The 17,855-nt window shown below is 37.9% G+C and overlaps 1 protein-coding gene across 2 annotated transcripts in view; it reads left to right on the forward strand.

Annotated features, from left to right (window-relative positions):
* ror2 (receptor tyrosine kinase-like orphan receptor 2) overlaps nucleotides 1–15,424 on the forward strand; it is a 134,691-nt gene extending 119,267 nt beyond the window's left edge. For both annotated transcript variants that reach the window (XM_065240636.2, XM_065240637.2), the window contains exons 3-9: nucleotides 3,251–3,538; nucleotides 7,452–7,482; nucleotides 11,890–12,011; nucleotides 12,118–12,420; nucleotides 12,729–12,986; nucleotides 13,142–13,347; nucleotides 13,488–15,424. In XM_065240636.2, the coding sequence (XP_065096708.1) occupies nucleotides 3,251–3,538; nucleotides 7,452–7,482; nucleotides 11,890–12,011; nucleotides 12,118–12,420; nucleotides 12,729–12,986; nucleotides 13,142–13,347; nucleotides 13,488–14,915 (2,636 nt within the window). In that variant the 3' untranslated portion in view covers nucleotides 14,916–15,424. The remainder of the gene's footprint in view (nucleotides 1–3,250; nucleotides 3,539–7,451; nucleotides 7,483–11,889; nucleotides 12,012–12,117; nucleotides 12,421–12,728; nucleotides 12,987–13,141; nucleotides 13,348–13,487) is intronic.
* The last annotated feature ends 2,431 nt before the right edge of the window (nucleotides 15,425–17,855 follow it).

A 17,855-nucleotide genomic window follows, 5' to 3' on the forward strand; every position in this document is an offset into this window, starting at 1 on the left:
AAAAAACAAACACCATTCACAGTACGCTGTGGTTTTGGCAAAATAAAGTGACTGGTCGTCCTGGTTTGCAAAGTACTATTTTAATTTCTCGTAGTTGTTTTATTTTCTTATGCTTAATTTTGACTTTATTTTCAATTTTGCTCTTTATAAGCTTAGCAGGGCCTGTCTTATACTATTTGATGGCACCATGCCTTCATGCATGAGAAATAATAAATCTGTGTATAATATTCATGTGGCATGTTTTAACATGCTTACATTACCTGAATAGGGTTAGCTACACATTGTCTTGTTTAAAGTTGATGATGGTCGGGGACTGTTGTTCAGTGATGTGAAACAGTCGTGCATGTTAGCAGGCCTGTAAAAACCTGCCCCCTTACCACAACGAAGATCTAGGTCTCTTTACTGTCTGGGTGTGCAACACAAATCTGGCTTTTAACACTTTTTTCTTTCTATTTCTTTGCAATTATTGATTTTTTTCTCTTTAGACAATGGCAGATCTTTGAGGAAGACTGTGCTTGTATTTGCTGCACTAAGCCTATATGTTTAGGTGTCCAAAATGTGGACCAGCAAGACACAAAGAAGCACAGTCTTCAAATATCTGCAGGGCAACATTTTTCTGTCTTGTAGCAAAATGTGGACCAGCAAGACACAAAGAAGCACAGTCTTCAAATATCTGCAGGGTGACATTTTTCTGTCTTGTAGCATGTGGTCGTCCTGGCTTTGAGCTGAAAGATCTGATTTCAGATCAGGTCTGAATGAGCAGTGATTCTTATGTCTGCTTGATAAGGCTAAGGTCTGTCTGTCTCATGCACGCCTGTGTTTATCTGAGCTCTGTCTGGCTTCACGCACACTATGAGGTCACACTTTTCACAGTCTGAGGCGTTGTTGTTGTTCTGTCTGTTTTCCCCTAATGCAAAAGTGTTGCATTCCTCACTTACATACTATCGAGTAATTCTTGAGTGGATGTGAAGAGCACATGTCTGAGTCAACAGACTAGGGTCAAAAATATCCATTGTTTGTTGTGTGGTTAAAAATAACTATCAACCCTTCAATAACAATTTTTGTGCATTATTGGAGTTTGTGCTGGTACATTACACTTTGTATGCTTTGTAACTCACCCTGAACACTGGCAAAGTACATTTTAGGTAAATATATTTCCAAACCCATTTGTCTTCTGCAGGGTTGCGGTAGGGCTAATATTAGTTTTGTTGTTGTCATTAATATTAGTAATAACTTTGTCAATTTGCGACAGATCATGTGATGGCCATGTGATCGGCTTTTTTCTAAAAGTCTAAAATTTAGGAAGTGATCATTTTTGTCAAATGTTTTATGTACAACAACAGCATGCATAATAGTGATTATGTACTGTCTTAACCTAATATTGCTGTGTGACAATGTTTATCAGTATCACACCCTTGATCCAGATTATTATGGTTTTCTTGAAGTTAATATAACCCTCCTCCCTATGTTTTAGGGTTAAAACATAGGGTTAATAATTTTATTCTAGGTCATCTTTTCACGTTATGCATTTTGACAAGAGTTTTTTTCCAGAATATTGAAAGTAGATGCAAAAACCCGTTCTGAGAGGTATTGGAATAGGAAGAGGATGGATTGATTTCCATCTGCAGTGGAAGTGAAGACAAAAGCTCTCATCATTTCACACTACTTAACAACATCATCATGCTACGCTTTTTTGTTTAGCGCAACCTCTAGCGACAAAAAATACATATAGTCCCTTAAAGAGATAAATGGGAGTCCAGACTACTATAAAACATAATCAGTACACAGATCAACTTAACTGTTTTGTGAGGCATAATATATAGGAAGCAGGATGTCTTGAAAATCACACTGAAGGGGTTTATTTTGCGATAACAACCTGCTGACTGCACATTATCCCACTTATTACACAGCTCTTCTGTCATAATTTACTCACCCTCATCTTCTGAACCTGTATGTGAAGAGCTCTTTTCCAAAATGCTACTGTATAAATCCATTTCGATAGTTTTCAGAAAAAGTACATTTTTTTACCTAGACCCACACATTTTGTGAATATTCAATTTATTCTGTTAAAATTGTTTTTTTGCTCAATCTGAACATGTTGAATAATGATTATTAAATCAAACAACAATATTGTTGATTATAAATTCTAAGTTAATTTAATTTTTTTTCAAAACGCTATATAATCCATATATTTTTTCCATAAATTTATGTTTTTTCTTAAAAACAAAAACAAAACAAAAAAACAAATAAGAGAACATGCAACACATACTCAGGGACTCTTCATACTATAAATGAATAAGTAAATTATTCAGATTGTGATATACATTGGAGCCAGTATGAAATACAAACTAACTTGCTATTACTCCCTCCACCATTTCAGTTTTCTCCTAAGCAGGGCGTTAGGAACCCCTTTTGCTTAATATATTTCATCTCTCTCTCTCTCTCTCTCTCTCTCTTGTCTACACACAGTTGTATTAACCTCACACGCACACACAGCTAGCTCCCCTCGATCTGCTCTCAGTGACATACCATGTAACAACGCGCTCATAATGTCCAATCCAAAAAGCACAACTTTACAGATGTCCCTGCATTGTTCACTAGCCACATTTTGTACTTTTGCCCGACATTGGCGTTTAGGCTAAAAATAGGCTCGGCGCTTATCGTGTTTTGGAAAAGAACGGCATCTTGTACCTACATTTTAACAAGGAAATGTAGTGATTTGGCATGAAACATTCATGGAGCAGTGAATAGGTTCAGTACACAGCCAAATGACATGACAAACTCAATTGTTATAAAAAATGGTGTTTATCGCGTTTTGGAAAAGAGCTCTTTATATGTTTCTTTATTCTGTTAAACACATAAGAAGATATTTTGATAAATGTTGGTAAGCACACAGTTGACAGTACCCATTGACCTCCATAATATTTATTTTTCTTACTAGAAAGTGAGACATGCTTGTCAAGTATGCAACACATACTCTAAATGTGGCCTCTGAATTTTACCCATCCCAGTGAGTAGTAAACACACACTGCAAGTTGTGCACGAACACACACACAAGGCAGCCGGGGAGCAATATGGTTTAAGGTGCCTTGCCGCAAGACTCGAACTGTAGGGTTAAAAGCCTGACTTTCTAACCACAAGCCTACGAATGCTGTCAGTGTGTACCATCAAGTGTTTGTTTAGCCTTATTTTTTAATATTATATAATATTTGTAATTCCGTGGGTCCTGACAGCTGCCCTTTTTTCTCAGGTGATTACCTGGAATTTTTGGAGTCTCCAAACAATATAACCATAATACAGGGCCAGACAGCTACGTTGCATTGCAAAGTGGCAGGCCATCCTCGGCCCAACATCCGCTGGCTTAAAAATGATGCCCCAGTGGTGCAGGAGCCGGGCCGTGTCTCCATCCGCAAAACAGATGGCGGATCAAAGCTCCGCATTCAAGACCTGGACACCACTGACACCGGATACTACCAGTGTGTGGCCTCCAATTCAGCCAAAGTCATCTCATCTACCGGAGTACTCTACGTGCGACTAGGTAATGGAAATCTTCTTTTTCCTGAAGTAGGAACATTTGATTGATTCATTAAAAAGTTAAGTCAGGTAAGATGGCTACCTGGTGGAAAATAACGGAAAATGGATAGGGCAGGGAAGCTTTTCTCTTAACTGACAAGTTAACTCATCAATGGTGGGGAAAAAGTTAAGGCAGCTCAAACATGAATTTTAGTCTGGGACTAGGATAAGACCTGTCCGGGAAACCGCTACTTAATTTGTCTCATGATTTTGGGGGTCTAATGGTATTTCAAGCATTCTGGCTTATTAACACGGTTTAGGAAAAACACCACTGTTTTTCAATATTTTACTTTGTTCTTCCCTCAACTAATCGTTTTACAGCGTGTCCATTTAGCCTAACACCATTCATTCATTGAGATCCAAACAGGGATTTATTTTGAAGCCACCAAACACTTCCATGTTTTCCCTATTTAATGACTGTTACATGAGTAGTTACACGAAAAGCACTTAGTTTGCAGCACTTCGAACTCAGGCGCAGTAACATGATAATGATGTTTCTTTGCCCGAGTGATGTTTTCCTTTTACAGTGTTGGATTCCTTGTGCTAAACATGGGCAAAGGTTTGAAAGAACCATTTGGATGTATGACTGAGTATTTCTGTGCCGAATACACTTCCTCTGGGTTCGTACAAGTTTTGGGAAGTTTTTTTCGACTACTGATTCTGTTGCGTAACAAGTGCACTTCACCTGAAATAGAGCACGCACACACCAACCAAGAGCTGACACGAAATCAACGTCACCAAAGAAGTGTGTGTTTGTTTGTGAGGGAAATACAATCTTAGAATGAATGTGTTAAAAACACATTAGTGTTAATTCTGGGACAACACACTAAATGCGTTGTCCCAGAATCCATCCATCTGTGTGTTAATATTGAAACAACACATTTTGTGTTACTTTTAAAACAACTTGTGTTATATTTTAACACAAAATCAACACAAAATGACACATAATGTGTTAAAATTACACATAATGTGTTAAAAGCTTAACGCACAAAGATAAAAAATTAACACATTCTTTCTAAGAGTGTATAAGCCTGTTCAGCTTCCCAATGAACCCAGAATTATGGGAACAATGGATGTAATTTGTATATCTGAGATAGCAGTGCAGTTGTGCAAGTGTGTTTGTTTAAGATGCAATGGGGGCGGTCCCAGTAATAAAACCACCAGTCATGAGTTGCAGGCGGTAGGGGTGGGCGATATGACCAAAATCTTATATCACAATAGGATTTATTTCATATCATGATAACGATATCACGTTAGTTTTTATTTCTTCTTTTAATTAGGTTTTTATGTTATTAAAATCTTTAATGCCATATAATTTTCAGAATTCTGACAAAAACTTATACAAGTATAAAAAAGACAAAAAACAATCTTATTAAAGGTAGAAAAGTGATTTAATCAAGAGCAGTGAGATATTTTCTATCAATGCTGTTTGATTAACATGAGTGACAGCAAGGAGTAAAATTAGGTAACTTCCCCTTTAAGACCAAACTCGCTCCGGACCCAATTAGTGTTACACTACTATTATTAGTGATACAATACTACTCAATACTGTAGGTACTCAAGATTAACATGAGATTAGCAGAGCCATCGCCTATTAAACACGGCCAAAAATTAGCACATGGGTGGGCTTTGCAACAAGTGGGGGCCATTTAAAATGTTTGAGGTAAGCTTTTAAACACTCCTCCTGTAGGAATTCATGTGATTTTCACCAAATTTGTTCAACATCATGCTTACACTGCAAAAAAATGTCTTTCTTAGTTTTTTTCATTTTGTTTGCAGTAGAAATATCTAAAAATTCTTAAATCAAGATCTATATTCTTGATGAGCAAAATGACTTAAAAATTTGTTTAGTTTTTAGAACAAAAAAAAAACATTAAATTTTAATAAATTTGTGCTTAAACAAGCATTTTATCTGCCAATGGGGTGAGAAAATTATTCTTGAATTAAGTGTTTAAGAAAAAGTTGGCAGATATTTTGCTTGAATTATATATTGGTTGTCTAAAAACTAGACTTATTTTTCTAGGTGATTTTGCTTATCAAGAAAATACATCTTGATTAAATAATTTTTAAGTAAGAAAGTTATTTTTTGCAGTGTAGACATCATGGGGCGGTTTCCCGGAGAGGGATTAGACTAGTCCTAGAATAAAATAAATGTAAGAGCTGTCCAAACTAAAAACAACTTGCACTGATATGTTTAAATACCTCAGTGCCCTTTGTTTTGCCTCAAAATGCACACAAGTAATGTTTTTAGTAAGGCATATTTGTTAAAACTAGCTATATTTCCTAATTAAACTAGAGCCTAGTCCTTGCTTAAACTAATCTCTATCTGGAAAACCACACTAGATGTGTTGTCCTTAACTAGACACAAGATGTGTTATTTTAACACATTCGTTTTAAGAGTGTAGTGATGAATGTAAAAATTAAAGATGGCCTTTGTCAATCTGCTTGTTAAGTCATGAAGTGAGGGTACTGTTTTCTGGGTCCAGTCATTTTAATGAAGGACACTATTTAAACAGCTGTTCATGGGCACTATTTATTCAATCACACATTTAAGCGGAACTTTTATAAACTCACAGTGTACACTGTAGTCTCTAGGCTCACACAATCAAGAATATACTTATAATTCATAAAAATTAATGTCCATGAAAATTAAGATCATGGATTTTTGGTAGTTTTAGATAAGTGTATATTAGCATTTGTTTTATTTCACTATGGCATCTGTGATCAGAACTGCAGCCCTAAGCGGTGCGTGACTTAACAAGCAGATAAAAAGTTTTATTTTTGCCATGCTCTTATCATAGTGTTTTTTTCAGTGCTGTATCAAACACATGAACACTGGCTTAGATGGTTTTTATTTTCAAATATTTTGTTCTAAATACAACATTAACTGCTAGGGCTGTATGAGTATAAATATACTATGTGAATTATTGGAGTAACACAGAATCTTGGAACCAATGTAAAGAGGCTCCTTTCCATTTTGTCTTTTTTTTAAATAATAAAATTTCATCTTTTATTCTTGACCATGTAAAGGTACTTTGGTACAACATTAGAAAAGTGTAAAAAGCACTACATGACTAAATTGAGTTGAAAAAAAAATTAATTGAACAGTAACTTTTGTTAATTGGCTGGTTTCTTTTCAAGATTTTATGTTACACATTTGATTCAAATAATCACAAGTTTGTTATCTTTGATCTTTCTGCTGTGTCAGATGCTGTGACAAAATGTTTAGTGCTGTGGGTCCCTAGATCTGGTTAGGAAGGTCGGTCAAAATTCATTGCCTTTCAATCCTTTTCATTCAAGCTAGCAGGCTAGTGGTAGAAATAATTGGTTGACCACATGTGTGATTTAATGGTTAGTTATTTTAAAAATGATTGCTGTGAATGATGAGGGTGTCACTTGACCCGTACTCTGTGAAATTGCCTGGTTTGGTGTCCCAGTACAGAGCTTTCTAACATTTTTTTACTTTGGCATTGAATGATCTTTCAGTTTCAAAAAATTGGGGCAACAATAGGATCATTCTTTCATCAGGTCTTAAACTTTTTGGCGTAGTTCCAGTGTTTTCTTTCCTTCCTGCTTGTTTTCGCATATTATGTGGGGAGTCTATAGATTTTCAAAGTAGCTCTGATTAACAGATATATACACCAAAGTCTAACATGGCATTGCTGTGTATTTATTTGAGTGTACCAACATAAATCCCAGAATTTCTCTATTAAAGGACTTCCTTTAAGAAACAACTTTCTCCTTTTAGAAATGATGTTCTGGGGGGGGAAAGGGGAGCTTGATTGCATCCTTAATAAATAAGTTAGGATTTAAAAGAAGAATTCCATTTAAGAAAGAGATTAATATTAATTCAGATTCTTTCTGTCTGTATTTTACAGGACAGTCCCCAGCCCATGGTGCAGATGATGCGTAAGTATTGCCTTTTTCGTCTGTAGGTTTGCCTTTGCATATGTTTGCATTTCCCTTCTGTTTGTTTCTGTTAATAAAATGTTAATATTTTTCACAGTGTACATGATTTTGCCAAAATGGACACTATTACAGTTAAATGTCTCTACATCTGAGAAGGTATAAATAAATAAAGCGATAAAGAATTAGGTTCCTCAAATTATTGTCAGATGTTGGCAGGACTTTGAGTTTGATTCGATTGTTTTAAGAGCTGAAAAACCACATTACTGAATAGAGATGGACATTTCCAGGCCAAGTGGAGCCGGAGAGATAGTTCTGGTATGTCTTATAACAAAACCTGATGTAGATGTGTGAATTGGATATAAGAGATATAGCATTTTTATTTGCATACTTTGCATATTTACCGGGATACCATAAACAAGTGAAGAACCTTGTTAACAAGCCCTTAATTGACGCACAGCAGAACAATAAGTATGATGTGACCATTCTTGTGTGTATAAGGTAGCAATGTGGCTTTGATGATGCTGGTTTCAGTTTAGACACATTAGATGTCAGTTGCTCTAAGCATGAAGCAAATGCTCTTGGCAAATATTATATGTTCATCAAATAAAGGGTTTTGCAACTCAGCTGACCCTTGCTGTCTAAATGAGTCGGAATGCGCACAGTCTAATTTTGAGCTATAGGCAAAATAGGAAAGTAGAAATGTTGATTTTGGTTAAAATTGAGGCTTCCTTATAAATAAGTACATTAAGTTTGTTTATTGTAATGATTACAATCATAAATACAATTTTCACTGTTATCACTGCAAATTTTATGTATTGCCTTGGAAATTTTAATATTTGTGGTCTTGAAAAATGTGAAGTATATAAAATGCAGTTATGCTCAGTCCAAAAAAACATTAAACTCAGCAGTGAAATATTACAGTCAAATTTTAATGAAAACTGTCATGATTCTGCCCTCTTGTCCTTTGTTTAATCTTGTCTTTTGGCAGGATCATGACAGACCCATGTTTTGTGTGGGATCACGTGGTCCCAGTATTGGTTTTACTAGACCACCTGTTCCCTGTGTCCTGTCACTTTTACCCCGCTTCCTTGTCATCCTGATCTTTATAGTTTAACCTATGTCACCTGTTGTCCTCATTAGTTCTCCCCTATTTTAGGTCCTTGTGTTTGTTGCTCTGTGCTTGTTCATTGTGTGTTCCACATCTGTGAGTATACTGTCAAGTCTGGTCTAGTCAAGTCATTGTATTCTTAGTGTTTAGTCAAGTTTATTGTTTACTGTTATCCAGTTTAGTGTTATAGTCTAGTCTTGTCCCTTTAGTGTTGATACCTTCTCATTCAGTTATCCTGTTTATGTTGTTTTGCCCCCTCGTGGGCCTTTGTTTTCTGTTTATTTAATAAAGAGTTTGTGTTCATCCAAACATCTGTCTGCACTTGGGTTCCATCTTACACTTCATAACAGATAACACTTTTAAAGTAACTACACTCACCTAAAGGATTATTAGGAACACCTGTTCAATTTCTCATTAATGCAATTATCTAATCAACCAATCACATGGCATTTGCTTCAATGCATTTAGGGTGTGGTCCTGGTCCAGACAATCTCCTGAAATCCGAACTGAATGTCAGAATGGGAAAGAAAGGTGATTAAGCAATTTTGAGCGTGGCATGGTTGTTGGTGCCAGGCGGCCGGTCTGAGTATTTCACAATCTGCTCAGTTACTGCGATTTTCATGCACAACTATTTCTAGGGTTTACAAAGAATGGTGTGAAAACACACACAACACACACAACCTTGAGGCGGATGGGCTACAACAGCAATAGAGCCCACCGGGTACCACTTATCTCCACTACAAATAGGAAAAAGAGGCTACAATTTGCACGAGCTCACCAAAATTGGACAGTTGAAGACTGGAAAAATGTTGCCTGGTCTGATGACACTCGATTTCTGTTGAGACATTCAGATGGTAGAGTCAGAATTTGGCATAAACTGAATGAGAACATGGATCCATCATGCCTTGTTACCACTGTGCAGGCTGGTGGTGTAATGGTGTGGGGGATGTTTTCTTGGCACACGTTAGGCACCATTGGGCATCGTTTAAATGCCACTGAGCATTGTTTCTGACCATGTCCATCCCTTTATGACCACCATGTACCCATCCTCTGATGGCTGCTTCTAGCAGGATAATGCACCATGTCACAAAGCTCGAATCATTTCAAATTGGTTCTTGAACATGACAATGAGTTCACTGTACTAAAATGGCCCCCACAGTCACCAGACTTCAACCCAATAGAGTATCTTTGGGATGTGGTGGAACGGGAGCTTCGTGCCCTGGATGTGCATCCCACAAATTTCCATCAACTGCAAGATGCTATCCTATCAATATGGGCCAACATTTCTAAAGAATGCTTTCAGCACCTTGTTGAATCAATGCCACGTAGAATTAAGGAAGGCGAAAGGGGGTCCAACACAGTATTAGCATGGTGTTCCTATTAATAGTCATTTAGGTGAGTGTATGTTGCTGATTAGAAACTGCAGTTACAACCAGTCAGGCTGTCTAGTTAAAATATGATGCAGACATTTTGGCTAAAACATTGCTGTTGTGGGTTGTCATTTGAATGTGAAATGGAAACTTTTTTGTTTGTTTAAGGAAACTAATAAGACCTTTAGGCATTCAACATTTTAAAATCCTCAGAATTTAATTCCAACCAGTTTGTGAGTCACCAGATAAATGAAAACTGGAAACCGTAAAGATGGACATCTTGAATAGAAATTGTATATAGTCACTGTATAATGCAGACTATGAAAATAGAAACTGCACAGCCCAAAGGTAGGATAATTGACAATATTGGAACCTGTTTTGAACAGCTCCAGTCATAACATGCAAATCACAGATCTCTGTTGTTTTGCCTACATGAGCTCCATTAACAAGAGGTCATGAGATGCACATGAATTCACTAGAGTTCCCTGTATGGTCTTTACTGTAGTCTTGGCCCTTAGGACAGCAGGATGTTAGTTTAACAGTAAATCGTTTAGAAATAGGAGAAAATGGCTAATACTATAGGTCTGAATTAGGAAGTCCCTGAAATAAAACCCTTATATCTAGAGATGCACCGATATAAAAAAAATTGCCACTAATGCCGATGTTGATAGCTTGGCTGTTATATTTACTTGCATTAACTAAATTCTGAAGATTAACATTTCTGAATGTTACTTTTCCATATAGAGACCATTAATACTGAACAATAAACTAGTTATGTTTCTTTTTGTATTTTCTGCTCACAGAGCTCAAATTTATTGCATTTTCTTGTTCTCTTTTGATTGACAGGATATATTGGCCTTGACTCTCGGCTGTTTTTAAACTATCGACCGATAATTGCTTTTATCGAGCGAAACCGATATTTGGCCGGTATATATTGGTGCATCTCCACTTATTTCCCTTCTCAACAATGTTTAATATTTGATGTTTCTTTTCTCTCCTCTTTCTCTGTTGTGTTTTTGTGTCTCTCTTCATACTTTGGTAGCATTCTTGACAAGGGGTTTACAAGTTAAGTTCAAACATCCACCTTATTGTAATTAAACCTGTTGTGATTTTTAGCATGTGGCTTAACTGAAACCTTAAAGGGGACATATCAGGAAAATCTGACTTTTTCCATGTTTAAGTGCTATAATTGGGTCTCCAGTGCTTTTATCCTCATAGAAAATATGATAAAGATCAACCCAGTAACTTAGTTTTGGTAAACCATTCTCTGCAAGCATGTGAAAAAATAAGTCATTGAATCTGGCTCTCCTTGTGATGTCAGAAGGACATTAATCTGCACTATCCAATCACAGCCCTGCTATTAGTGCAGAGATCAGTTCATTTGATTTTTAAAAGGACACACCCAAAAACGACAAATTTTTGCTCACACCTACATAGTGGCGATTTAAACATGGTGTAATAAATGATTCATACGGTAGTTTGAGCTAAAACTTCACATACATACTCTGGGAAACCAAAGATTTATTTAACATGTTTTTAAAGTCTTGTTAAATGTCTCCTTTAAAGATAGACTTCAGGGCCGCCTTGTACAATGTGACTAATAAAAGGAAGTCACGTCAGCCAGTTCTGTGACACTGTCCACCACTATTCCGTAACTTGCAGTATGTAGCTGTGTAGCCTTATATACTGTATGTATTCTGTATGCTGCTTTAGATAAATATGCTAAATATAAAATCTCTTTTTTAACTGAGCTGTTTCTGGTTGCCGAGCAAGGAAGCAATTTGATGCATTTAAAAAAATAGGCCTATGCCGTAACAGTGATATTATCTGCATTTGGCAAAGGATTTGTAGATGGGTTATCAGAATCAAAAGCTATTTGTTGTGGTCATCAGTGGTATCAGTCATCTCTATTCTCTTTGTCTCTTTTAGAACACATGAAAAGGGCTTCTGCCAGCCGTACCGAGGCATCGCTTGCGCTCGCTTCATTGGCAACAGAAGTATTTATGTGGAGTCTCTGCAGATGCAGGGAGAAAGTGAAAACCGCATCACTGGTGAGCAGTTTTGAAGTTGTCATTGCACGGCATCTCAACACATGTATGATATATAATTATACTTAATGTTCTGTTTTCTGTTATTTATCATTGTTGCACCATTCAGCTGCCTTCACCATGATTGGCACCTCCACACAGCTCTCTGACCAGTGCTCCGAGTTTGCCATTCCTTCCTTCTGCTATTATGTTTTCCCACTATGTGAGGAGGGCACCAGAGGTCCACGGAAGCGCCAGCTCTGTCGGGATGAGTGTGAGGCTTTGGAGAACGACTTGTGTCATGCAGAGTATACTATTGCACGGTCCAACCCTCTCATTTTAATGCAGCTCGAACTGCCCGCATGCAACCTGCTTCCCCACCCTGGCTCACCTGAAGCTGCCAGCTGCATTCGCATTGGCGTGCCACCTCAATGTAGGTTGACTCAGAAATAGGATTTTATCAAAAGAAGAGAATGCTTGACCTAATCCTTTTATAGCAGATTGAGAATAAAATATTGCATGAAATTTAATTGGCTTCACAAATAACCCCAGAAAAAGTGTGAAAAACAGACAACAGTGAGCAGAGCAAGAAGGCCCTCTTGTGGTAAAAAATGGTTTAAACATGACCTAGTATATGGATTTGACTTAGAAACTACTAAGATTTAATTTATCCCGATTTGCATTTCATCAATACTCTTAAGAAATACAGACCAGGCCTAAAAATGCCTATCTTTGTTAAAGATTCACCCCCAGATCACAGGTGTTTCAATGGAAGCGGCGCTAACTACAGGGGAACAGTCAGTGTCACAAAATCCGGCTACCAGTGCCAACCCTGGAGTACACAATATCCACACAGTCATCATCTGACCCCTACTGAGTACCCTGAACTCAGAGGAGGACACAATTTCTGCAGGAATCCTGGAGGGCAAATGGAGAGCCCTTGGTGTTACACTTTGGACCCTAATGTTAGAGTGGATGTCTGTGACATTCAGCCTTGCAGTGAGTAAAATATCTTAAAGACTGATAAACATGACTAAATAGTATATTTCATCAAATAGCTTTTATGTTTTAAATAAATGACACATGTTCTGAAAATGTATTCGTTACATATAGGTAAATTAGTCCTAAATGTTACGTCATTTTTTTTTTCACAGAGCCCCCAGAAAAAGTGAAGAAGGAGATACTGTACATTTTAATTCCCAGCATAGCCACCCCACTTGTTATCGCCTGCCTATTCTTCTTAGTGTGCATGTGTCGAAATAAACAAAAGGAGTCTGCTGACACGCCTACTCGCCGGCAACTCACCGCCTTGCCAAGCCAAGAAGTGGAACTACCCCTTTTAAATCAGCACAAACATCAGGTAGTCTTCATCTCCCATAATTTCATTTAATCCTAAATTCATTTCCAGAATGTTATTTTCCAAAGGCTTTTAATTCTTCTAACTGAAAATATAATGGCAATGCAAAAGTAGACCACTCAAATATTTTATTTTATTCATAGGCAAAGCTTAGAGAAATTAATCTGTCTGCTGTTCGATTCATGGAAGAACTTGGAGAAGACCGTTTTGGCAAAGTCTACAAAGGTCACCTCTACGGTACGGCCCCAGGTGAACAGACTCAGGTTGTGGCCATAAAGACAGTGAAAGACAAAGATGAGGGTTCACTGAAGGAGGAATTCTGCCATGAAGCCATGCTCCGATCCCGGCTACAGCACCCCAATATTGTCTGCCTTTTAGGTGTTATAACTAAAGAACAGCCCATGAGCATGATCTTCAGCTATTCGGGCCACGGTGACCTTCACGAGTTTCTGGTCATGCGATCTCCACACTCGGATGTGGGAAGTTCTGATGATGATCGAACTGTAAAATCCACCCTGGAACAAGCAGATTTCCTACACATTGTCACACAAATAGCAGCTGGAATGGAATATCTTTCCAGTCACCATGTGGTGCACAAAGATATGGCAACGCGCAACATCCTGGTCTGTGATAAGCTTAATGTAAAGATCTTGGACCTTGGGCTGTTTAGAGAGGTCTACTCTGCGGACTACTACAAGTTGATGGGCAGCAGTCCGTTCCCTATTCGTTGGATGTCCCCAGAAGCCATATCATATGGCAAGTTTTCCACAGACTCAGACATTTGGTCCTACGGCGTGGTGCTGTGGGAAATATTTAGCTATGGCCTTCAACCTTATTGTGGCTATTCTAACCAAGATGTGATGGAGATGATACGCAACAGACAAGTACTTTCCTGCCCAGATGATTGTCCCGCCTGGATTTACACGCTTATGTTGGAGTGCTGGAATGAGTTCCCTGCAAGGAGGCCACGTTTCAAAGATATACATGCACGTTTGCGTACCTGGGAGAGCTTGTCTAACTACAACAGCTCTGCGCAGACCTCAGGGGCAAGCAACACCACTCAGACCAGCTCCCTAAGCACAAGCCCTGTCAGTAACATCAGTAACGCTCGCTACGTTAGTCCCAAAAAGTCATCCCCCTTTCCTCAGCCTCAGTTTATGCCCATGAAGAGTCAGATGAGGCCAATTGTTCCACAGCAGCTCTACATCCCTGTCAACGGCTACCAACCAGTACCGGCCTATCAATATCTGCAAAACTTTTACCCTATGCAGATCCCCATGCAGATGCCTCCACAGCACTTGCACCCACAAATGGTTGCCAAGGCTGGATCACACCACAGTGGAAGCGGCTCCACCAGCACAGGCTATGTCACCACAGCTCCTTCCAATGGATCAGGCACAGAAAAGGCAGCTTTAATGCATGAAGACCAAAAGGCGACCGAGGACGATATAGCTGATGGGGCCTCTCAGCATGGGCTGCACAATGAGGACCTGTCTGTTCCTGAGACAGAGCTCCTGGGGGACAATGACAGCCCACAGACAGAAGACGATGAAGTCAACTTTGAAGTGTAGGCCACCTTATGGATCAAATGAGAAAACGGTTCTGTGAAATGCACATTTTTGTCAGTTGTGCATTTTTGAAAAGTGAAGGGAAACCAGTAAATGACACATGAACTAAATGTAATTTATGTTATTTTTTTACTCGTTTGAACACATGATGCTGTTGGACAGTGTAAACGGTCCTAGCTTCACCCATGAGCTGCCGCTTTTTTAGTCTATAATAAGGAATCATGCTTTTAAATCTTCAGCACAGTGGAACAGGACAGTGTATACATATATATTAAATCCTAATAAGGTAATGTAGCCTACTTTAATAGTTGACATTGTCATTTTTTATGAACACACTGCTTAAGGCAGAATCTAAGCCTTTTTTTTTTTGCTTAATCATATATGCAGTTCAAAGCAATAATCCATTAATAAACTGACTCCTTGCTTGAGGAGATTGTTAATAATGTGCATTATGAAACTGCACCATGGACCACAGTATGGAACTATTAAATAACATTGATGCAGACTCCATACATTTGGTCTGTTTATTTTTTTTACATTGAATCCCTGTTGTAAAAATGTGTAATATATGTCATGACTCTCTTTTAAAGTTGTAACTGTTTTGTAATATTTTCAGACATTAATTGTTTAGCCAGAAGTGTTGCATAAAGTCATACCAGATGTTATATTGTCAAGTATCATGGAGTATCTTAAAAGGTTTTATCAACTTTTTTAGTTGTAGTAAAAATCTACACATTTAGAAATTGGAAGAACATTTGCCTTGCTATTGCAATTAAACCAGTCATACATTGACCGTTTGTCTGATTTAATATCCGTGTTTTATTTATTTAATATTTCACTGGTGCGTGGTAATCAAAGTGGAATCCATTATTAAAAACGTTTCTCGTAAGGTTTTAAGACAACATTAAATATGCATTGTTAGAATTGTCCACTTGGAAAATAACGTTGAGAAATTCTTATTCTGATCCCCCCAATAATGTAAATATCTATTATTTCTGTCCCGATGAACACGCGTATGACTCTGATAATTTTCGCAGTTTTGGTAACTAAACAGGGTTTTGATGGGTTAAAGTTGACAAATGACCGCGAGGTAGGCGGTCTTATCTCATGTCACTCCCTTAAAAAGGCGTGTCCAAAGAGTAACTGATATATCTTTCTAAAATTCACTTTTTGACAAATAACCTAATTAGTGTTGACCTGATACAGATGTAGACTACTACAGCTTTGGGCTCAAAGCTCGACAACAGAGATGTCAACTGCTACTTGTTGCGCCACGCTTGATGAACTGGGTTTTATCCAAGATCTGCAAAGTACGCACCGGTTGTACCCTATGCCAGACCTCCGTGCAAGTGTTGGGACGCGACGGAAACGAGAATTCACACCCGACGAGCAAAAAGACTGTAACTACTGGCTTAAACGAAACCGTAATAACGAAGCCGCAAAGAGATCCCGCCAACGCAAAAGATTTGAGGGATATCTTCTGGAGGCACGTGCGGTTGAACTTCAGCGGGAAAATGAAAAACTAAAAGTTGCGCTATCTGCAGTCAACCATCACAACACCGGTCTGAATCATCATCGGGACCTTGCTTTAAAGTATCCTCTGGGAATGCCAAATGACGGCTGTCCACATGTACCCACAACTGTGATACCATTGCAATACCAATGTATGCATGGTCTCTTCCATTGTCAGGTTTCTGGTAGTTGTGGATCAATCTGTGCCCAAACGAGTCATTGCAATTCTGTTTACGATTTGGCGTCGTACTCTGAGCCGGAAAACACAATCAATACTTCGAAAATGCAGCACATCAGTTTATTGGATAGTTATCCGATAAGCAGGTACAGTCAGGGATCGAATATGTGTACCAGTGGAGTCTATCTGCGCAACAGAGGCTTCACTTATGAACATGAGACATCTCAAATGCTGCTGGAGCCGCCTCAGTACAGCAATCCAGTGCCCAACCTGTCGCGCAATAACCACTGTTTTAGCTCCAGAACATCGTCATCTGAATCGACATTGAATTGCTCGCGACATCCTGGACAGATTGGAGCCACTCATGAAGTCCCAATACAAACAAAGGTATCTGAAGAAACCTGCCAGCCAAATACACCGCCAGTTCTGCTTCCACACAAACTGCGGTACAAATTTAATAACGCAAGGTTTGTTACAAAGTATCTCTCTTAATGGATACTAAGCAAATTCTGTCTGTGCTATTTAAAATATAATAATGATTTGTTCAAGTCTCCTTTAAATCAGTGAAATCCTACCTTTTAAATAAAGTGATTTTTTTTATCATTGCACGTCTTTCATGGCTCGGTGAATATATGATAAAATGTGTGCAAAAATCATATACCGGTAACCATTGAAACTTGGTTTGGAAATTGTATTCTAATAGAACATTTATTAAGTGGGAGACGTCACTGCATGTTATCTTTTACTTTCTAGAAATTGTGAACACTGTCCGTATCATTAAAGGGTTTCCACTTGATGGCGCACTAGCACGTGTTATTTAATTTAGGTCATCTGCTTTATCATACTGTATTGTGCAACTGCTTTAGTTACATCACATCCACACCTGTTTTGTCATAAATCAACCATTAAATCAAATTATGAAGGATGATAATGTAATAGGAGTATATAATATTGGGAAAATACCTTAAATTGTTGGAAAAATAATTAGTGGGGCTGATGTTAAAGATTCAAATAAAATGAATTAATCGTCCTTTAATATGTGAATGTCCTACACAATGTTTTCAAATCAACAAATCTAACATGTTATGCACATTTTTGACCATACTACCAGGTCAAAGAAGCCTTTATTGTTTTTTTAATACATGGAAACATTTTATAAATTAATGCAAAATATAATTTTAATAAGTTAAATTTCAGTGATTTTTTTTTTAATTAACGCAAAATTTTTGATAAAACTGTTAATTTCAGGCTTT

Source organism: Paramisgurnus dabryanus, chromosome 10, assembly GCF_030506205.2.
Source record: "Paramisgurnus dabryanus chromosome 10, PD_genome_1.1, whole genome shotgun sequence".
NCBI classification, from domain to species: Eukaryota; Metazoa; Chordata; class Actinopteri; order Cypriniformes; family Cobitidae; genus Paramisgurnus; species Paramisgurnus dabryanus.